General features: G+C 42.2%; 1 protein-coding gene across 1 annotated transcript; it reads left to right on the top strand.

Annotated features, from left to right (window-relative positions):
• The first annotated feature begins 3,665 nt into the window (after positions 1-3,665).
• On the top strand, positions 3,666-22,637 carry LOC129402283 (putative olfactory receptor 2W6). The gene is made up of 2 exons (XM_055128229.1): positions 3,666-4,579; positions 22,406-22,637. The coding sequence occupies exons 1-2, from the start codon at positions 3,666-3,668 to the stop codon at positions 22,635-22,637; spliced, it is 1,146 nt and encodes a 381-aa protein (XP_054984204.1).
• The last annotated feature ends 646 nt before the right edge of the window (positions 22,638-23,283 follow it).

The following is a 23,283-nucleotide window of genomic DNA, read 5'->3' as shown; positions in this document are numbered from 1 at the left end:
ACCACAGGAATGACTGTGATTGGGATGAAGGATCAACAGAAGCTACTAAAGTGATCGGCAGTATTCTACTTTTGGCTTCAGTTCAAGTTACACAAATAACCACCTTCATTTTATGGCTTACATATTTTTATGTGTTCCTGTTTGATAACAAAACAATTTTTTAATTCAGGTAACATGGGAGTGACTATTGTGTGCTATTTTCCAAACAATGAAATAGTCAGATCTGGGTGCCAAAAAAAGTATCTTTAAACTCAACATACAAAGTCAGTATGGGGCATTGATTAAGGAAAATAGATTTCTTTGTATGTAACTGGAACCCCAGTTACTGAAGAAACAAAATTAAAATGTTGGAGATTTTGTGAGGCCAAACAAGGGCAGAAACTGGATTCGTGACATCTGATTCCAATTTAATCCTAAAATTCTATATGTTTTAGTACCCATCACTAAGCACAGTTTAAAGTGCCAAATACGTTTAGTAATTTTTGAATTTTTTTTTTGCTTTTTGGGTCACACCCAGCGATGCTCAGGAACTAATATCTTCACTTAATAAACAAAGAAATTGGCCTGAAAATATGTTCACTAAAGTCCCAGAGACATATTGCTTCCCACTTTTAAACTAGGATTTAACCCAAAACAACTGAGTCCAGAATCTTAAGTTGAATCTGTGTAGCACTGTAGCACTGTCGTCCCGTTGTTCATCTATTTGCTCAAGCAGGCACCAGTAATATCTCCATTGTGAGACTTGTTCTTACTGTTTTTGGCATATCGAATACGCCATGTGTAGCTCGCCAGGCTCTGCCATGAGGGCAGGATACTCTCGGTAGCTTGCCGGGCTCTCCGAGAGGGACGGAGGAATAGAACCCAGGTCGGCCACGTGCAAGATAAATGTCCTACCCTCTGTGCTATCTAATGCAAAAGAAACAAATATTATAAATTTAAAGTACCCGAAGTATGCAGTCACAACAATATGCATAAAAATATAGTAATTAACTCAGTCATCAAGCATTTTAGTTATCTCATTTTGGGTACAGTATTCAGAAATAGTGAGATTGGTGTCTTATCTCACACTTGTATTCCCCTAGAGTGAAAAGATTTGATTGGATTTAACTATAGAACACAAAGGAGCCGGATAATCAACACCCATAACTAATAAATTCCATGGGAAATAAACAATACTGACAATGGAATGAAATATTTTCTTTGGATTACCTGTCTTGTTAATTTTGCTCAATATCCAGTGATATCCAGCAGTCACACACAGGGTTGCTATGTGACACTGAATAGTTTTGGAATTAGTTCAGTTTTTTTTGTTGTTGTTGTTTTAATTTTTTTTTATTGAATCACCATGTGGAAAGTTACAAAGTTCTCAGGCTTATGTCTCAGTTATACAATGCGCAAACACCCACCCCTTCACCGGTGCCCATATTCCACCACCAAAAACCCCAGTATACCTCCCAACCCCCCACTCCCCACCCCTGCCTGCATAACTGATAAATTTTACTTCATATTCTCTTTACCTTGATTACATTCCATATTTCGACACAAAACTCACTATTGTTGTTGGAGTTTCCCCCCCCCCCGAAAAAAAAGACCCTACTGAGAAGGAAGCATTTGATCATTAATTTTCCATTGCTGAGCGTGAAGAGATATGCTGAGAGTGAGGAGATATGCTGAGAGTGAGGAGATATGCTGAGAGTGAGGAGATATGCTGAGAGTGAGGAGACATGCTGAGAGTGAGGAGATATGCTGAGAGTGAGGAGATATGCTGAGAGTGAGGAGATATGCTGAGAGTGAGGAGATATGCTGAGAGTGAAGAGATATGCTGAGAGTGAGGAGATATGCTGAGAGTGAGGAGATATGCTGAGAGTGAGGAGATATGCTGAGAGTGAGGAGATATGCTGAGAGTGAGGAGACATGCTGAGAGTGAGGAGACATGCTGAGAGTGAGGAGACATGCTGAGAGTGAGGAGACATGCTGAGAGTGAGGAGATATGCTGAGAGTGAAGAGATATGCTGAGAGTGAGGAGATATGCTGAGAGTGAGGAGATATGCTGAGAGTGAGGAGATATGCTGAGCGTGAAGAGATATGCTGAGCGTGAGGAGACATGCTGAGAGTGAGGAGACATGCTGAGAGTGAGGAGATATGCTGAGAGTGAGGAGATATGCTGAGAGTGAGGAGATATGCTGAGAGTGAGGAGACATGCTGAGAGTGAGGAGATATGCTGAGAGTGAGGAGACATGCTGAGAGTGAGGAGATATGCTACCGCAGCCGCGCGGTTTAGAATTTCTGTATTTTAGTAATTAAGTCCAGGGATATTTATGTTAGAAATGGCATCTTGGGGCAGCATGGGGCAATGGCTTAGTTCACAGTCTAGAGACATGGCTGCAAGCACTTGCTAGGACAAAAAGTAGTATAGCTGGCCTCCAGATCTTGGTCAATCAGCAGCAAAGTGGCCGCACAAAAGCGTGGCCACCTGGGTCACATCTCAGCAGAGCACTTTAGTTCAGTTTTTAACTGTAAAAAACAAATCAATAAGGCTTTGGATACGATGGAATATCAGGAGCCAGAATTTATCACATAAACATATGGGGGTGATTCATAACACTATGGGGGTTAAGACTTGTGCTTTCATACACCCAACCATGATGACACATGTCCTCTGACCATAAAGCATCACCAGATCTTGATAGCCATGGGATGTTCCTGGCAATGCAGGGCCTCAAGCAGCACCTCCCCCACAAGCCCAGCACTCCAACGTTGCCCACTGGAGGAGAATATTGAGTATGGTGCCTGGGCAGCACCTGAGAGGTCCTATCTCACAAACAAAGAAAAATATATATACAGCTTCTGTACATACACATAAAGGTAAATGTTAAGAAAGATTGTTTCTCCACAGCATCAAAAATATATACAAAAAGAGCATTACAGTAGGTAACACAGAAGTCGATGCAGCAACACCAGAGGACAACAGGGAATAAAAGGAATGCTGTGAAGTCTGGTACTCCTGGTACTTACTATTATGAATGTGATTATAATTATGATTAGGGGTTAACATGTAGAAATTTGGCAGGGAATATGTATAGTGACTTGGCTTCTTGAGATTTTATGGTGGTTATCACCTTCACTTTTTACTTTTATCTTACTCCTTTGATAGTGGAAAGGTTTGTAAGTTATGTCTGACATAGTTATAAGAAAGAGCAAAGTCTCAGATTACATCCCTCCTGGCCAGAGATGTAGGTGTGATCAAAAATGTGACTCTAAGAAAAATGTGCCAGTGTGAGAGGTGACCCCGACATAATCAAATATTCGTATTTTAAAGCATGTATTTATACCTAACTGTGCACGTCTTTATAAAAACTGAAAAGTTTGTGGATGAATGATTTTCCAAATATATTGAAATTAAGTTGAAATAACATATTAGCCTTTTTCAATAGTAAACAATTAAATATGAATAGATTTAACATTTTACTTTCACCACCTTTCTGGCTATAAAGACATGTGAAGGGCCTTGGGGCTTGAACACCAGTAATGCATTTTGTTAAATTTCCTGTTGAAAGAATCAGAGAAGGGATAGCAGGTGGTGCGTAGGAGCAATTTTTGAATATCTGTGCTTCAATCTAGGACTGATGGTAAATTTAACTTCACTTAGTCTCTCATAAGGAGCAATGGAAATGAACAATGGAAGTTTCAACATGGACTTCATCCTTCTGGGGTTCTCTGAATGGCCCCAACTGGAACGTATCATCTCGGTGATTGTCCTCATCTTCTATGTTGTGATTCTGGTGGGAAACACGATGATCATCCTGGTGTCAAATCTGGACCCCAAGCTCCACACACCCATGTACTTCTTCCTCTCCAATCTGTCCTTCTTGGATCTCTGTTACACCAACAGTGTTATCCCTCAGATGCTGGTACATATGTGGGGTCCAGAAAAATCCATTTCTCGTCTTAGTTGTATGTTCCAAGTTGCCATCGCCGGAGACCTGGGTGCCACAGAGTGTCTGCTCTTGGCTGTGATGGCCTATGACCGCTATGCTGCTGTGTGCCAGCCTCTGCACTACACGGTGATAATGCACCCCCAGCTCTGCCACAGTATGGTGCTGGCTGCCTGGTTAACTAGTATTGGCTGTACCACTCTTATTTTCACTTTGATATTGATGTTGCCTAGATGTGGGCACCAAACGGTGGATAACTTTTTCTGTGAGATCCTAGATCTCATCAAGACTGCTTGCGCCTATTCAATGGTACTTGAGGTACTTTTCCTTTCTCTCTCAGTGGTACTTCTTCTAGTTCCTCTAACAGTAATTCTCATCTCCTATGGAGCAATCACTCGGGCTGTCATGAGGATCAAGTCAGCAACAAGATGGCAGAAGCTCCTCAGCACCTGTGGCTCCCACCTCACCGTGGTGACCCTCTTTTATGGGGCTATCATGTCTATGTACATGAGGCCACAGAACAGCTTCTCCAAAAATGAGGGAAAGTTCATTGCTCTGGTGTACGTGATACTTATACCCAGCCTTAACCCACTCATCTACTCCTTAAGAAACAAAGATGTAAAGAATGCAGTCAAGAAAATCCTGTGGGACCCTCTGCGCCTAAAGACTTTGATTCCAAAGATGTAACACATTCGGGCATCCAGCGCAGCACTCGAGAGCGATGCACTGGGACACCAAACTGGGCTACAACTCGGTGCTGCTGGGGGTGGATTTTTTTTTCCTCCCCACCCTGTCTTCCTGCATGGAAAGCGGCGGGCTGGTGGCACCATGTGGCAGGCGCCATCTTCTGTGACTCCAGACCCACAGGTATTCGGATTTTACTTTGGGGGCTCCCAGGAATTCATGGGTAAGGGGGCGTAACCGGCACGCCCTCGGCCCAGATAAATCCGGAGCCGCTGAGCGCGAATTGGACCCTCTCGCCTAAAGACTTTGAACTCAGAGACTTCTTACAGCAATGCACTGGGACTGTGAGCTGGGCTATGTAATTTCTGGCAGAATTTTCCCTGGACTTTATACAGAAATCCAAAACCACGCAACTTAACATTTATAATTGTCAGCAATGTGAATCGGTTCCATTTGAACAGGTCTGACTTGGGGGCGAAACTCCAAATAATAACAGTAAGTTTTTGTTGAAAATATTGAAGGTTTTTAATGTAGCAGCCACCTCTGGACTGTGAACTAAGCAAAAGCCCCACGCTGGCCGATGTGGCGTGGCGTACACCATACTTTGAGGCGCAGGAAGGGGGATGAGAGGGAAAAAGAAAAAAAAAAAGGGAAAAGGAAAAAGAAAAAAAAAAGAGAGAGAGAGAGTTATGTCAACTATAGTGAGTTTTGTGTTGAATTATGGAATGTAATCAAGGTAAAGAAAAAATGAAGTGAAATTCATTAGTTATACAGTAGGGGGTAGGGGGTGGGGGCGGGGGGTATACTGGGGTTTCTGGTGGTGGAATATGGGCACTGGTGAAGGGATGGGTGTTTGAATATTGTATAACTGACATATAAACCTGAGAACTTTGTAACTTTCCACATGGTGATTTAATAAAAATTAAAAAAAAAAAAAGAAACTCCTGTGTGTCAAAATCTGGTCAGCAAAGTTATGAGAAACATGAAAAATCCATGTAGTGAGCTACAGAAAAAAAATGGTCTTGAACAACAGAAAGTGATATTGTTCAATTTTTCAAAGATTTTTGTCTGGGATTTTGCCATGTACCAATAATTTTTCTAAATATATGTATTGTAGGAAGACTTGGTAAGAGGCGATTCAAATGCATGAATGAAATGCAACTTATTTGTGGGGAAAGCTTCACGGTTATTAATAATTACTTTGAGATGAATTGTAATGAGCACAGTGGTGAGCCAGTCATACATATGTGAATAAAGTATTGAGAATAGATTTTAAGTGACATGTGTTCTAATGTTGGATGGACAATGACTGGACAATGACTTTATGTCACACGGTTGCCACTCCCTTCCATTCACCTCTTACTACTCCCTTCCACCATCACCTCTAATTTAACTGAGTAACACACATACGTGAGGGCTAACTTCTACCAACACATGGCCAGGAAAGTGATGTGTGCAATTTCCAGGTCATCTGTTCAACCAGAAAAGCTTCCCCCTCCTCACTTGCTTGTTATAAGATAGCAAATGGGAAGTGCACCTACCTTTGAAAGAACTTCGGAAGAGAATGAAATAACTAGAGGTACATGGACCACTCCCGCAGAGCAATGTCTCCACACTAGAAAAGATCAAACAGATATAGTGTTCAGTGATAACCTAGCCCTGGAGTTTGGAATTCCTATGTTAAACTAGCTTAACTGTCATTCTTATAGAGCCCCATTACATTTATACATATTTCTGTACAGTAGCATCAACATTTCCTGGCAAGTTATAAGAACTGTAATGGAGGTAGGGCCAGAGAAACAGGACAGCCAGAAAGGTACTTGCTGTGAGAGCACCATTCCTCCAGGAGTGATCCCCGAGCAGAGAGTAAGAAGCAAGACTTGAGCACTCCTGGGTGAAGGCCCCCAAAAAAATAAAAAGGGGGAGAGGGGAAATGTAACTTTCTGAATACCAACTGAGATTTCCTGAATAAATAGGGAACTTGATAAGCACTCAAGATGACTGATTGAACTTTGAGGACCACTATTACATAGAATAGAGACATACTATTTATGAAAGAAAATTGTCTTTTTATAATTTTTTATTAAAGAATCACTGTGATGTACAGTTACAAACTTATGAACTTTTGTGTTTGCATTTCACTCATACAGTGATTGTTTACCCATCCCTCTACCAGTGCCCATTCACCTCCACCAATGATCCCCGTATCCCTCTTACCCCCACCCCATCCCCCATCACCCTACCCTGCCTCTGCGGCAGGGCATTCCCTTTTGTTCTCTCTCCTTTTGGGTGTTGTAGTTTGCAATATAGGCATTGTGTGGCCTTCATGTTCATTCTATAGTCTACTTTTAGTTCACATCTTCCAACTCGAATGGGTCCTCCCAACATCCTCTACTTGGTGTTCCCTTCTCTATCTGAGCTGCCTTTTGCCCCAGCATGTGAGGCCAGTTTCCAAGCTATGGAGCAGAACTCCTGATCCTTATCTCTACAACCCTTAGGAGTTAGTCTCCCACTCTGTTGTTTTATATTCCATAGATGAGTGCAATCTTTCTATGTCTGTCTTCTCTCTCTTTCTTTTTTTTTTTTGCTTTTTGGGTCACACCCGGCGATACACAGGGGTCACTCCTGGCTCTGCACTCAGGAATTACTCCTGGCGGTGGTCAAGGGACCATATGGGATGCTGGGAATCGAATCCGGGTCAGCCGCGTGCAAGGCAAACGCCCTACCCTCTGTGCTATAACTCAAGCCTCTGTCTCTCTCTTTCTGAATCATTTCACTTAACATGATACTTTCCATGTTGATCCACTTCTATGCAAATTTCATGACCTCATCTTTTCTAACAGCTGCATAGTATTCCATTGTGTAGATGTACAAAGTTTCTTTAACCAGTCATGTCTTTTAGGGCACTTGGGTTGTTTCCAGATTTTGACTATTGTAAACAGGGCTGCAATGAACATACAAATGCAGATGTCATTTCTACTATACCTTTTTGCCTCTCCAGGATATATTCCCAGCAGTTGTATTGCAGGGTCAAATGGGAGCTCAATTTCTAATTTTTTGAGAATCGTCCATATTGTTTTCCAAAATGCCGAACCAGTCGGCATTCCCACCAGCAGTGAACAAGAATCCCTTTCTCCCCACATCCATGCCAACACCGGTTGCTTTTGTTCTTTTGGATGTGTGCCAGTCTCTGTGTATAAGGTGGTATCTCATAGTTGTTTTAATCTTCATCCCTCTGATGATTAGTGCTGTAGAGCATTTTCTCATGTGTCTTTTAGCCATTTGGATTTCTTTTTTGAGAAAATTTCTGTTCATTCCCATCCCCCATTTTTTGATCGAATTGGGAGTTTTCTTCTTGAAGAGTTCAACCAAATGCCTTGTATATTCTTGATATCAATTCCTTATCAAATGGGTATTGCGTGAATATCCTTTCCCATTCTGTACACTGTCTTTGTATTTTGATCGCTGTTTCTTTTGAGGTGCAGAAGCTTCTTAGTTTAATGTAGTCCCATTTGTTTATCTCTCTTTTCACTTTCTTGGCCAGTGGTGTGTCATCTTTGAAAATACTTTTATCTTCAATGTCGTGGAGGGTTTTGCCAACCTTGTCTTCCATGTACCTTATGGATTCTGGTTTGACATTGAGATCTTTAATCCACTTTGACCTGACTTTTGTACATAGTGTTAAGTAGAAATAGAAGTCCATTTTTTTGCATGTTGCTGTCCAGTTTTGCCAGCACTATTTGTTGAAGAGGCTTTCCTTGCTTCAATTCACATTTTTTGCTCCCTTATCAAAGATTAGATGATCATATATTTGAGGGTGTGTGTCAGGATATTCAACCCTGTTCCATTGGTCTGTGGCTCTGCCTTTGTTCCAGTACCATGCTGTTTTAACTATTGCCTCTTTGTAGTAGAGTTTGAAGTTGGGGAGGGTGAGTCCTCCCATATTTTTTTTCCTAAGAGTTGCTTTAGCTATTCGTGGGTGCTTATTGTTCCATATGAATTTCAGGAGTGTTTGCTCCATTTCTTTGAAGCATGTCATGGGTATCCTTATCGGGATTGCATTGAATTTGCACAATGCTTTGGGGAGTATTGCCATTTTGACAGTGTTAATTCTCCCAATCCATGAGCAAGGGATATCTTTCCATTTCCTTGTGTCCTCTATTATGTCATAAAGTAGTGTTTTATAGTTTTCCTTTTACAAGTCCTTTACCTCCTTAGTTAACCTGATTCCAGGTACTTGATTTTCTGAGGCACGATTGTGAACGGGATTGCTTTCTTCATGTCACTTTCTTCTCTCTCGTTACTTGTGTATAGGAAAGCCATGGACTTTTGGGTATTGATTGTATAGCCTGCAACTTTACTTTACAGGTCTATTGTTTCTAAGAGTTTCTTGGTAGAGATGTTAGGGTTCTCTGAGTATAGTATCATGTCATCTGAAAATAGTGAGAGCTTCATTTCTTCCTTTCCTACTTGAATGCCCTTAATATCTTTTTCTTGCCTAAGCGCTATTGCAAGTACTTCCAGTACTATATTGAACAGAAGTGAAGAGAGTGGGCATCCTTGTCTCATCCCTGATCTTAGAGGGAAGGCACTTAGTTTTTCCCCTTGAGGATGATGCTTGCCCTAGGCTTGTAGTAGATGGCTTTGACTATATGAGGAAAGTCCCTTCTATACCCATTTTGGCAAGAGTTTTCATCATAAATGGGTGCTGGATCTTGTCAAATGCTTTCTCTGCATCTATTGATATGATCATATGGTTCTTATCTTTTCTTTCGTTGATATGATGGATTGTGCTGATTAATTTCCAAATGTTAAACCATCCTTGCATCACTGGGATGAATCCCACTTGGTCGTGGTATATGATCTTTTTATTGAGTTGTTGCTAATATTCTGTTTGCTAATATTTTGTTGAGAATCTTTGCATCCGTGTTCATCAGGGATATTGGCCTATAGTTTTCTTTTTTTGTGGTGTCTTCATTTGCTTTTGATATTAGAAAGATATGAACCTCATAGAAACTGATTGGGAGGGTTTCTTTTTCTTCAATTTCTGAAAGGAAATTGCCTCGCTATTCATTTATGATAGATAAGTTCAAGTTGGTTGATATCTAATTTCTCAATGGTTTTGTAAGCATTTATGACTTTACCAAATTTGAAATGCCATTATAGGGTCTGTCCAAGAAAGACTTGGGTACAATCTTAAGAAAGTAGGAAAAACAGTTTCACCTATAATTAAACAAAGTCATTAGAAAAGGTCATTCCTATATCAATATAATTTTCAGGCACTGTTTTTTTTATTGAATCACCATGAGAACAGTTACAAACCTTTCAAGTTTAAGTCTCAGTCATAGAATAAACAACCACCCATCCCTTCACCAGTGCACATGTTCCACCACCAAGAACCTCAGTATACCCTCATCCTACCCCCACCCTACCTGTGTGGCAGATGATTTTCACTTTACTCTCTCTTTACTTTGATTACATTCAATGTTTCAACAGAAATCCAATTTATTATTATTTAGAAGTTTCCCCCAACAATCAAACATGCCAAAAAGGCATCATTTGATATTTCATTTTCTATTGCTGATAATAAAGAGCGTATAATGTCCTGCAGCTGCTATTGCGGCAGCGCAGTTTTGGATTTCTGGTATTTTAGTAATTAAGTCCAAAGTGATTTCTGCCAGAAGCCACTGGGTTCCGAAATTGGCTGTGTGCCTCTAGGATCATGGTGCGGAAGAGACATTCATGGACTGCTCAGGGTCTTGTCTGGGCGGGAGCAGCTCCAGTTCCGCCCCCACATCCCGAGATTTCCCCTGCACCCCGTCACTGCAAACTCATACCTCTGTCCAATAGGCTCTGAAAGATGGTGGTCACCATGCTGCCACTGAGGGGGAAAGGCGAAAGGGACAATGCCCTTTCCCCCCCGGGGTGGCATGGGGCCATAGCTTAGTTCACAGTCTGGAAGCATTTCTGCATGGTACTGGTTTATAAGTCCTTTTCCTACTGAATAATGGTGACTAAAAGTGACATTTTATTGGAAAACTTTGGATGCTCTTATTTCACAAAATGAAATTTTAACAATCTCAAGTACACTAGGCAAATATTTTTATTTTGCTTTAATGATAAAAATATTAGAATTATGGATACTCTTGTGATGGATAATAAACCTCTGGAATTTCCCCACCTAGGGCCCATTTTAGAAATTTAAAATCCTCTCTATAAATAAATACCTTTCATATTTATATTGCCCATGCTGCACCATGTCTGGGGCAGAACAAAGTCACCATCTACATCAATTTACTAAAGTTGGGTATGAGAGACCAGTAGGGTTATGATTTATTCGGTCTGATCATTGCATTTGTGGTTTTAAATTTAAAATTCATATGGTATATCTTACTTGGAATATATTCTGTGTGTAGGTAATTTTTACAGTCGCCATTAGTCAATCATTGATAAAAAAATAAGAATCTGTTAGAAAATGAAGGGACAAAATGATAGTAAAAGCATAAAGACAATATTTTTCTTTTGTGGGGGCTGGAGCGATAGCACAGCGGTTGGGCATTCACCTTTCATGAGGCTGACCTGAGTTCGATTCCTCCGCCCCTCTTGGATAGCCCGGCAAGTTACCGAGAGTATTGAGCCCACGCGGCAGAGCCTGGCAAGCTACCCATGTATATTGGATATTGGATATGCCAAAAACAGTAATAATAAGTCTCTCAATGAGAGACATTACTGGTGCCCGCTCGAGCAAATCGATGAGCAATGGGATGACAGTGACAGTGACAGTGCATCCTTAAAAGTACACGTAAGAATGTATTAGAAGCTACAAAAGAGGGAATACAAAATGATGTTATAAATTTTCTCACAGTCACGTCCACAAACTGCCTCTGGAGCCATATAAGTTCATTAACAACCATGATACATAGACTCACAAATAAATTTCTCAGAAGACAGCAACATGAGAGCAACATGCCACATACATGTCTCCAGACCTCAAAGTCACCATCCAGTTAAAAAAAATTAAATTCACTCAGCTGTATCACCATATTTTAAATTTTAGAATTCCTGGAGCAGTATTTACATCACTGATGATGTACCCAGAGTAGCACACCACATTTGATAGGGTGTAAAGTTGAAAACAACAAATCTCAGGATTCAAGCGGGGGGGAATGTGTGTATATACATATAAATGTATATATACACATGTATATATATATTTATACATCCTAATATATATGTATTAGCAGACTAGGCTCAACCTTTAACAACACATTAGCAATTTCTTAAACAAGGGTTTAATAGTTCAAGGATGAAATACAACAATCTTCCCATTCTTTCCTCTAAGGAAACGTTTTTGGATCATTTTTAGCAGATTATTCATAATAAGCTATACAAAATGAATTATTTATGTCCAGCTTTGAAGGCAGATTTGGGCATTGGGGCGGAAACATTCAAAATACGATGGTGGGAAGGTGTAATGGTGCTGGGATTGGTGTTGTGAACTGTAACACTATAGCACTGTAGCACTGTCGTCCCATTGTTTATCGATTTGGCACTGGTATGCCAAAAACAGTAATGACAAGTCTCACAATGGAGATGTTACTGGTGCCTGCTTGAGGTGTTGTGAACAACTATATAAAAATTTAAAAATATATACCACTGGGAGAAAGATGGTGAAAATGGAACAAAAGATTCACTTGTATCACTTGTCATCCCGTTGATCTTCTATTTGCTCAAGCAGGCACCAGTAACGTCTCCATTTGTCCCTGTCACATGCTAGTGTAGCCCAATGGTATCTGCTCACTCCAGGAACAGAGAGAGCTTCAAACCATTCATTAAGGGTTTTAATGAAGAAGTCTGACCATCTCATTGGAGGGCAGCCACAGGATCTTTTGACATCTCGTGAAATCCAGTCAGTAACAGCTGTAGTCCAGCAGTTGTCTCTGAATCGCATTACGTGTCCAGCCCATCTGATTTTTGACACCTTGGCAAATGAGACAGCATCCCTGATTCTTGATCATCGATGGAGGTCTGAACTCCAGATTCCTTCTCTCACTTGAGTGAAATGTGATACTCCAAGAATAGCTCTTTCGATTCCTCTTTGGGAGACCCAAATAGCGCTCTTGTACTGTTTTCATAGGGTCCGGGTCTCTGAGGCGTATGTTAATGCAGGAAGAATGGTGGCGTCAAAATGTGTTCCCAGAGCTGGAGTTTCTTCGTCCTCTTAACCACTTCTTCGACGTTCTTGAAGGCGTTCCATGCTGCTCTCTTCCTCCTGCGCAATTCTGGCACCAAGCCGTTCCTCGTGTTGAGTTCTCGACCCAGATACACCCATAGCTGCTGCATTCAGAAATCTTCGTTCTATTGGGAGCAAATAGAATGTCAGGGACTAGTTCATTTTTTGTGAACATTGTTTTTGGTGAGATTCAGCTGCAGTCCAACCTTTTCACACTTGCGGTTGAAGTCAACCAGCATTTGCGCCACTTGGCTAATGTTTGGTGTTATTAGAACAATGTCATCAGCGAAGCGGATATAGTGCAGTTGCCAACTGTCTATCTTCACTCTCATTCCTTCCCATTCCAGTTGTCGCGTGACATTCTCGAGGGTGGCACTGAAGACTTTTGGTGAAATGGTGTCACCCTGCCAAACCCCTCTCTTTACACCAATGATCACTTCCTTGTAGAATGGTGAGATGCTGGTGGTGGATTCGTAATACAGCTCGAGAAGGAGCTTGATGTGTTGGGTTTGAATGCCCTGTTTGGTTAGGGCTTTGATGACCTCTTCAGTCTCAACAGAATCAAAGGCCTTCTTTAAATCATTGAACGTAAGACAGAGCAGCATTTTGAACTCTCTCAAAACTTTCATGAGCTTGGTCTTGGTCACTGTATGGATATGGTTGATCGAATGAATCCTTTTCAGAACCTGGCGTGCTTGCATGGTTGTCCTTCATCTTGTGTTCTGGCTATTCTACTCAGGATGACTTGAGTGAGAAACTTGTAGGCAACAGACCATAGGCAGATTGGGCGATAGTTGCTGATGTCGTGGATGTCTCCCTTCTTGTACAACAGAACAGTCCTGCTGGCTTTCCACTGGAACAGAAACTTGCATACAGACAGTAGCGTGTGAAGAGCCGAGCCAGTGTATTGACTAGTATTGGCGGCAGATTCTTCAGGTGTTTGGGTCTGATCTTGTCTGGACCGGGTGCTGTATTCAACTTTACCAACAAAATGGCATATCGGATTTCAGAAGGGAGGACATTAGGAACAATATATCCATCCTGCAGAATTTGGTATGTGGGCAGGTGGAACAAAAGAGTTGGAATGTAATATATTGTTATGGCACATGATTTTTTATTTTAGAAGTTTTATTTTTAAGTAATCCTTCAGGTCCAGTTGATTTACCAAGGTACATAGAGGCAGACTCCAGCACCTAAGAGAAGCAGCAATAGTCTTTCTGGATTATAATGCAAACATGTTATAATCTTGATAGCTTGCCTGCAGAGCTGAATCTGCTTAGGATGGGGGGGAGGAAAATTGGAAACTCCAGCTTATGGGACAGTCAAAGCAGCACTCTAAGGGAACTTCATCAGGAAACAAAAATGTAAATGAATGGCCTGACCTCAAATGAATGACCTAGTCTCAAGAAAATATATAATGGGGAATAGAGGTAGTACAGCAGGTAGGGCATTTGCCTTGCAGCTCATATGCTCCACAGCACCCCATATGTTCCCCTGAGCCTCACCAATAATGATCTCTGAGCACAGTTATCCCAGAAGTAAGCCCTGAGTACCACTGAGTGTGGAGGGAAGGAAGGAAGGAAGGAAGGAAGGAAGGAAGGAAGGAAGGAAGGAAGGAAGGAAGGAAGGAAGGAAGGAAGGAAGGAAGGAAGGAAGGAAGGAAGGAAGGAAGGAAGGAAGGAAGGGAGGGAGGGAGGGAGGGAGGGAGGAAGGGAGGAAGGGAGGGAGGGAAGGAAGGGAAGGAAGGAGTGGGAGAGACTAAAGGAAGAAAAGAAAGAATGAACTTGATGGAAAGAAAGAAAAAAGGAAGGAAGGAAGGAAGGAAGGAAGGAAGGAAGGAAGGAAGGAAGGAAGGAAGGAAGGAAGGAAGGAAGGAAGGAAGGAAGGAAGGAAGGAAGGAAGGAAGGAAGAGAAAGGAGAGAGAGAAAGAAGCTTCTATAAACTTAAAATATAGGTTATTTTCAGGTAGATATGTGAATTAGTGAGCTCTGGAAAAGAGTATCAACTTTCATTGTGAAAATGACTTAGAACAAATCTTTTAATTTAATTTTTTTGTCGTAAATCCCTTGTCTTCTAAACTCAGTTGAAATTTTAGCTCTTCATCTGAGATGCTCTCACGTAGCTAATTGATTCATCCTATCAGTCCATACAAAATGTGTCCACATCAATGTTTTGGTTATCTATCACTTTATGTCCTCCTTTGTACTTATGTTTGGAAAAAAAGGCATTAGTGAGCTTTTCAACAATGTAGATTTTTCTGTTTCAATCATTTTCTACGAATATATTCCAACAATGTCCGTGGTGAGACATAATAAGTTCAAGAAATATACTATAATAAGTTCAAGAAATCTATAGATAATCATTAAGTAATTTATACATGTAAGAAATGTTTATTTGACAAAAAATAATGGAGCATCGTCACGATATTTTACATCTAAGATAACAAAAGTCCTGGAACTGTGGGCTTGAGAAAGACAGTATAGTTTTTCTCTCGTGTCTAACATATTATAGAATCTTCACTATAATCCTTGAAGTACGTACAAGAATGTGTTTGTAACTGGAAAAGGGATGAATAAAAACAAACTTTCTCGGAGCTGGAGCAATAGCAGAGCGGGTAGGGAGTTTGCCTTGCACACGGCTAACAAGGGTTTGATTCCCAGTATCCCATATCGCATATGGTCCTCTGTGCACCGCCAGTGGTACTTCCTGAGTGTAGAGACAGGAGTGAGCTCTGCGTATCGCTGGTTATGGCCCAAAAAGAAAGAAAAACACTTTCTCGTTTTCTAATAGTCAGAATAGAATGGCCACTAACTTTTTGGACTATTGCAAAAATTAAGATAGCACCATGATGGTGTTCCTCCAGTAAGCCTGAGTACAAACATCTGCCATGTAACTGTGAATTGTATATAAACCACTGAAGAGGTCAGAGGAGTAGCACAGCATTTAAGGCACTTGTCCTGTGTGTGGCCAATCCAGGTTTGCTCCCCAGCATCCAATAGGGTCTCCAAGCATGCCAAGAGGGATTCCTGTGTGCAGAGCCAGGAATAACCCCTGAGCAACATCAGGTGTGGCCCAAAACTGAAAAAAAATAAAATGGAACTAAAGTGCACTGGAAAGGAGATAACGATGACGAAGAAAAAGCAGAGAGGACCCAGACATTGTGTTGGAGGGACAATGGCTCTCATGCTGTATGCAGTGTAGTGACACTTTTTTCCTAACTCATCAGAAGTAACATGAAAACATCATGGTATTACGAGTTTTAACGGTTTATTAGAACCCTGTCTCAGAAATATGTTAATGCTTGAAATGCTCTAGCATCGAAACTAAGATTTTCTAAAGCAATATATTGTTGGTCGTGAGAAAATAGAACTCACTAGTTCTTTATTCTCTTAGTTATCTCCTGTTACATAAAGATTTGTAAAAAAACAACAGGAACTTCTAGAAATGATTAATGTAGATACAGTCCCTTACCCACACTGAGAACTCTTAAATATCTTAGAGAGTAGAAATGTTTCTAGCTGACATCATGAACCAATTTACAAAGAAATATCTAATGCTCGTTCTGTTCTTCCTGCTATTGTTTCTTAGTGGTGAGAAATATTTTGTGAACTTGGAGTATAAAAATGACCTATTCATTTTTCTTTTTTTTCAGTTGAAGCTTTTTTATTTTTTTTCTTAAATTTATTTATTAATTAGTGAATCACTGTGAGGGTACAGTTACAGATTTATACATTTTTGTGCTCATGTTTCCCTCATACAAAGTTCGAGAACCCATCCCTTCACCAGTGCCCATTCTCCACCACCGGTAAACCCAGCATCCCCCCTACCCTCCCCAATCCCATCTCCCCTCACCCCACCCTGCCACTGTGGCAGGGTGTTTCACTTTGTTCTCTCTCTCTCTATGTAGGTGTTGTGGTTCACAACAGAGGTGTTGAGTGGCCACTGTGTTCAGTCTCTACTCTACATTCAGCCCACATCACCCTTCCCCCGCATGGCCTCCGACCGCATTATACTTGGTGACCCCTTCTCTGAGTTGCCCTCTCCCCAGAATGTGAGGCCAGCCTCCAAACCATGGAGTCAACCTCCTGGTACTTATTTCTACTATTCTTCTATTCTTGGGTGTTAGTCTCCTATTCTGTTATTCTATATTCCACAGATGAGTGCAATCTTTCTTTGTCTGTCTCTCTCTTTCTGACTCATTTCACTTAGCATGATACTTTCCATGCCGAGCCACTTATATGCAAAATTCATGACCTCCTTTTTTCTAACAGCTGCATAGTATTCCATTGTATAGATGTACCAAAGTTTCTTCAACCAGTTATCTGTTCTAGGGCACTCGGGTTTTTTCCAGATTCTGGCTATTGTAAACAGTACTGCGATGAACATATAAGTGCAGATGTCATTTCGACTATACTTTTTTGCTTCTCTGGGATATATTCCCAGCAGTGGTATTGCCAGGTCAAATGGGAGCTCAATATCTAATTTTTTGAGAAGAGTCCATATTGTTTTCCAAAAGGGCTGAACCAGTCGGCATTCCCACCAGCAGTGTAGAAGGGTCCCTTTCTCCCCACATCCTCTCCAACAGCGGTTGCTTTTGTTCTTTTGGATGTGTGCTAGTCTCTGTGGTGTGAGGTGGTATCTCATGGTTGTTTTGATCTGCATCTCCCTGATGATTAGTGCTGTAGAGCACTTTTTCATGTGCCTTTGGCCATTCATATCTCTTCCTTGGGAAAGTTTCTGTTCATTTCTTCGCCCCAAAAATGACCCATTTATTTTTCTTTATGGTTATTATTTTCTAATTTTTTTCACAAACCCTATTACAGTACTAACAGAAATTCAGTGACTTCATTTTGACATTCCTACTATGAAAACTATATCGAAATTCAAAATGGGCTTTCTGTGGCTTCACGAGCTCGACCCGAGAGGCAATTGAACTAATCTGGACATCAGCAGCTCCCGGAGAGGCCTCCAGGCCGTGATGGGAGCCCCTGGCCCATGCTCTGCCAGCGGGGCAGGGTTTTTTCTCTCTCAACTCTTCCTTATTGGGCGCAGCAAGGCGACAGCCGGTTTTTAGAACACAGAATGCAGGTACCCGCGGGACGCCCAGGAGATCCCAGGGAGCGGGTTTGCCGGTCCCACCCTTTGCCGATATTTAAGCACAGCGCCACACGGGTACAGTCCTTTCTGTGGCTTCACGAGCTCGACCCTGGAGGAAATTGAACTAATTTGGACACGAGCAGCTCCCAGAGAGGCCTCCAGGCTGTGATGGGAGCCCCCGGCCCATGCGCAGCCCGCCGGGCAGGGTTTTTCTCTCCAGGCTTCTCCATCATATGAGCACCACAAAAGGGAAGTAAAAGCTTGCAGGGATGCAATTACTGGCAGAATTTTCCCTGGACTTCATACAAAAAAACCAAAACCGCACAGCCGCAACAGTGGCCATGCGACCTAATATCTCTTAATTGTCAGCAATGTGAAACGGTTCCTTTTTAGCAGGTCTGACTGTGGGGGGAAACTCCAAACAATGATACTGAGATTTTTGTTGAAATAATGAAGGTAATCAAAGTAGCAGCCATTTCTCTAGACTATGAACTAAGCCTTAGCCCCACGCCGGCCGAGTTGAGTAAATATCCTCCTTTCTCAGTTCTTTTCCCTTTTCTGAGAGAAACACGGTGTGGCATCCACTGTATTATAAGGTCTATTAAGCAGGCAAGAACTTAGAGGCGCGGGAATGGGAGGGGGGAAAAAAATTATGTACTTGGAACAGCCGGACACTTGGGCAGTCTCGGGCTAATCCCAGAGCATGCTCCGCTGAGATTCGACCCGGCGAATCAACCAGATCACATTGCTGCAGATCAACCAGAATCCGGAGGAACTACTCTACTTTTGGTTCCAGAAACTACTTGCAGCCATGTCTCTAGACTGTGAACTAAGCCATAGCCCCATGCCGGCCGAGGACGGGAAATATCCTTTTTTCTCGTCGGGCGGCGTGGTGTCAGCCATAATATGAGGACTATTTATTAAGCAGGCATGAACTTGGTGGCTCAGGAAGAAGAGGAAAAAAATTCTATGTACTTGAAACAGTGGGACTTCATATCTCTCCAGTCTCAGCAATAGAAAACTAATTATCAAATGCTTCATTGGCAGTAGGGCTGTCTTTCTTGGGCGAAAACTTCAACAATAGTGAGTTTTGTGTTGAATTATGGAATGTAATAAAGGTAAAGAGAAAATAAAGTGAAATTTATCAATTATGCAGGCGGGGATCGGGGTTGGGGGGCGGGGGTTGGGGTTGGGAGGTAGACTGGGATCTTTGGTGGTGGAATATGGGCACGGGTGAAGGGATGGGTGTTTGAGTATTGTATATCTGAGACATAAGCCTGACCTGATAACTTTGAAACTTTCCACATGGTGATTCAATAAAATAAATTTAAAAGAAAAAATTCAAAATGGATTTCGTCTGGGCTGGAGCAACAGCACACCAGGTAGGGCGTTTGCCTTGTATGCGGCCAACCCAGGTTCAATTCCCAGCATCCCATAGGGTCCCCTGAGCACCGCCAGGAGTAATTCTTGAGCGAAGAGCCAGGAGTAACCCCTGTGCATCGACAGGTGTGACCCAAAAAGCAAAGTGGATTCCGAGTCTTCACACTCTTGCTAGAATAAACAACTACCCTTTCTGGAAACATCACAAGGTAGAAACATAAAAGTTGTCCTGCAACATAGAAGCTAATAGACTAATGATAACTACATGGAACCATGTTTGGGTGGGTCAAGGAGGAAGAGACAACAGTGTTGTGAAAGGGCTATATCTTTGACGTACATCTGCGGTAGGCTCACCACCGAGTTTCATGTCATTATAATCTACATAATGGAACAAAACAAAATCAACTAACTGCATTTCTCTGAATATACGCCCTATCCATCTACCCTGACCATCTGACAGAGCCTCTCACAGCTGACAGCCATCAAAATGAGGAGGTGGAAGACCAAGGGAGATGGCACCTGTCTTCAGGAGCAAAGATCTGTTTACTAATCCAAAGCCCTGCAATCACTCTCACAAAAATCTCCTGAGTGACATACACAACATTGCCCATCATAGTTCAGTCTTCCCAAAAGTCCAAAGATGTAAATTTTAAAATTTACCATCAACTTGTCAATAGACTAATATCACTGTATTTTCTCAGTGAAATCTTAGATAGCAGTAGAAATAATAGAACACAGATATATTGGATCAGCGTAACAGTAAAAGGTTAAGTGAAAAAAGAAACGGACCAGAATCATGGATTCAGTAAAATCCCCTTTGTGAAGTTCAAAACCAACACAACTTTAGCTGCATGGTATTTAGGCAATTACATGTGTATGAGCGTGCTGATATAGAAATGATATCTTTATACAGTCTGATGAATCAAAATGGCTTAGGCCCAAAATACTTATCAGTCACTCTAAAGTATCCATAGACATTATCTATTGAGTAGTAACTAATAATATCTTTGTTAGTATAACATAGATATTAGGGTGAACCTGAAGTAGTTATTCCTTTAGGGGGGAAGAAAAATATTCTTGTCTTTATTGAATTGTTGGTTAGGTAACTGCACAAATCTGAAAAAAATCAAGGGATCATATACAAAAAAGGTTAAATTTATACAATACATGTTAATTATCTCAACAAAGTTCACTAAAAAACAGGGGAAAATCTGGGATACACACCTCAACTCTTCCCATGACAAACCTAGTAAAGTGGGGGAAAACATGAAATGTATGTTTGGATATTTTCTTTAACAAAAAGTAATTATTATTCCATAACATTTCATCAAATATGCTTTTTCCTTTGGACAAAAATTCTAGATAATTTTCTTATTTATCCTAATTATTGAAAATGAATTTATTGAATAAAAGAATTTCAATTAAATGTGCACATATTATGTATATTTTCAACTTCAAGCTGCATAGTAAAACATAAAATCATTTGACAAAATTTTCCATGTTAGATGTACAAGGAAATTACAAAAATAAAACCTTGCACAAAAGGGAACACTCCATAAAACTGCTTTTAGAATCAAGTCTCTGCTGTCAGACATGGACTTCCTAATGAAGAAATTCCTTTGTGAGCACCAGTCTCCAAGGTCTTAATCACTTCACACATGTACAATATTTAGTATTGCACATAAATATTTCCATGTCGCAAAGAACGATTCTTGCATTATGTACAAATGACCATAGTTGTCTCCTCTCTTAGGGAGGCTGAAATCTACCTGCAAATGTGTCTCTAAGAGCACATTAAGAGAGCATCCTTGCCTAGGAGTATAGCTTAGAATAAGAGCACTTGCCAAGAACATATGAGGCTGTGGGTTGGATCGCTGGCAATGTTCAAAATAAAGAGGCAGCACATCAAAAAAACATTGATATAAATTTATCAATCTTTTGCCAGTCTCCCACTTAGTTTGTTCCTGTGTTTTTAATAAAGACTTCTATTAAGTCTAGTGCCCCCAGATATAATTGTGACCGTGGTGTGAGTGGAAGGAACTAGTGACTACGCCATTAGTTAACGAGGACCATTGCCTATGAAGAGCTTCTCTGAAAAAGCAAAGAAGCAAGAATCATCACAACAGCACAAAGGGAAACTGAACCACAGGAGAGTGTGAAGTTGGGGCCTCATTCCTCATCCAAAATATATGATTTCCTATAGTCTTGTTTTCTGGTAAGTTTTTTCTATCATATCACTAAAAATACAAGTGAACATCCTACAATGCATAAATTTCAGACAACAGAGGCAATAGGATAAAACCAAAAAAATAATGTTAAATGTGTGTTAGTTACGCCTGCGGCTCCCACCTCACCGTGGTGACTCTCTTTTATGAAGAGCCATTTCCTTGTACATGAAATCACAGAGTAACAGCACAGCCCCCGATGAGGGCAAGTTCCTGACTGTTCTACACCATCATCTCTCCCAGCCTGACCCCTCTGATCTGCACGCTGAGAAACAAAGACGTCAAGAGTGCAGTGAAGGGGGCTGGAGCGGTAGCACAGCGGGAAGGGCATTTGCCTTGCATGCAGCCGATCCGGGTTCAATTCCCGGCTTCCCATATGGTCCCCCGAGCACTGCAAGGAGTAATTTCTGAATGCATGAACCAGGAGTGACCCCTGTGCATCGCCGGGTGTGATGCAAAAAAAAAAAAAATGTGCAGTGAAGAGACTGCTGTTTGCAAAGAAAGGCTCAGCAGAGTCATGAGTTGCGTGGGGAGGAGGAGACTCTATCTAGAGAAGCACGGGAAGTAATACTGAACTGGTGCAATAGAATTTGATTCATCTATTCAATGAGCATCTCTTGATTCAGGGGGAGCCACACCATGGTCCCAGTTTATGATCCTCTGAAATATCGGAAGAATCACTTCGCTGTATCCTGGCTGTCATTGTCATCCCGCTGGTAGACCAGACCGCACGGGCCCAGAGGACGTGGTCATTATTTTCGCCTTATTCATCGCGCCCAGGTGCGGTAGTAACCCAGTGCCCGGGGTCTCCACGGGGTCTCCCCTGCCCCCAAACAATTTCCAAATTCCAGATCACAGGAGCGAGCGCGGCTGGGGTCCACTGCTGCCGTGTCCGCTCAGCGCCACCAGGTGGCGGTGTTGAGAACTGACCTCGCCGCCGGCGCTGCCACGGCCCCCGCGGCCACGAAATCTCTGCACAGGCTGCATCTCTGCACCGGCCACGGCGGTCTGCCTGCAGGACACCCTGCACCCACTTCTGCACGACACATCTTCCCCCACCTGGACCCCGGGCTGGCTCTGTGAGTGGCAGGATCCCATTTTCAGATCTTCCGTCGGAAAAGCACGCAGCGCCCTCCCTCCCAGAGCCTGTGGCCCGGTCACTCTGGCGGTCACTGCCTTGGGCCTGAGGTTCTTGGGCCCGGATCCAAGTTCCCTCTTACGGTTCGTAGATGATCATCTCCGTGGACTGTTTTGGGTTTGTTTTTTGGTGTTTTTTTTTTCCCCCATTCATCCATCCCGCAGAGTCACGCGTTACCCCGAGTGCCCAGCAGAGGGCGCGCCTGACCGCCGCTCCGCAGGGCAGCTGCCCGCAAGGGCCCTGGAGCTCATTTTCCTTCTAAGCCAATTTAGGGGGGAAAGACCTCCTGGGCCATCCGGCAGGAGGAGGGGGTGAGGGAAACGCGCACACGCCTGGATCTGCCCGCCTGAACGGCAGTTAAAGAGAAAGACGTTAACCCTTTCCAGACCGTGCAGACACACAAGCCGTCTCTTGCCCACTCTGAAACTGGTGTCCAAGGTTCTGCCCGTTTACGGGTCAGCCCCGAGGACTTATCCTAGCACTCTGGTGGGCACCGACAGAGATTAGTATCCAAGGCCAGGGAACTCAGGGGTTAGGAGGACGGGTCAGTGGTTGGAACTACCCACAAGTGTGTGTGGGGCGGGGGTGGGT

Source organism: Sorex araneus, chromosome 2, assembly GCF_027595985.1.
Source record: "Sorex araneus isolate mSorAra2 chromosome 2, mSorAra2.pri, whole genome shotgun sequence".
Lineage (NCBI taxonomy): Eukaryota > Metazoa > Chordata > Mammalia > Eulipotyphla > Soricidae > Sorex > Sorex araneus.
The sequence above is the reverse complement of the archived record's forward strand: the minus strand, read 5'-3'. Positions and strand labels throughout refer to the sequence as shown.

Excerpts from the sequence above, each read along its gene's own strand:
- LOC129402283 (XM_055128229.1), top strand. The coding sequence starts at position 3,666 with ATGGAAATGAACAATGGAAGTTTCAACATGGACTTCATCCTTCTGGGG. Across the intron at positions 4,580-22,405 it reads AATGCAGTCAAGAAAATCCT|ATCACAGGAGCGAGCGCGGC; the intron begins GTGGGACCCTCT and ends TCCAAATTCCAG.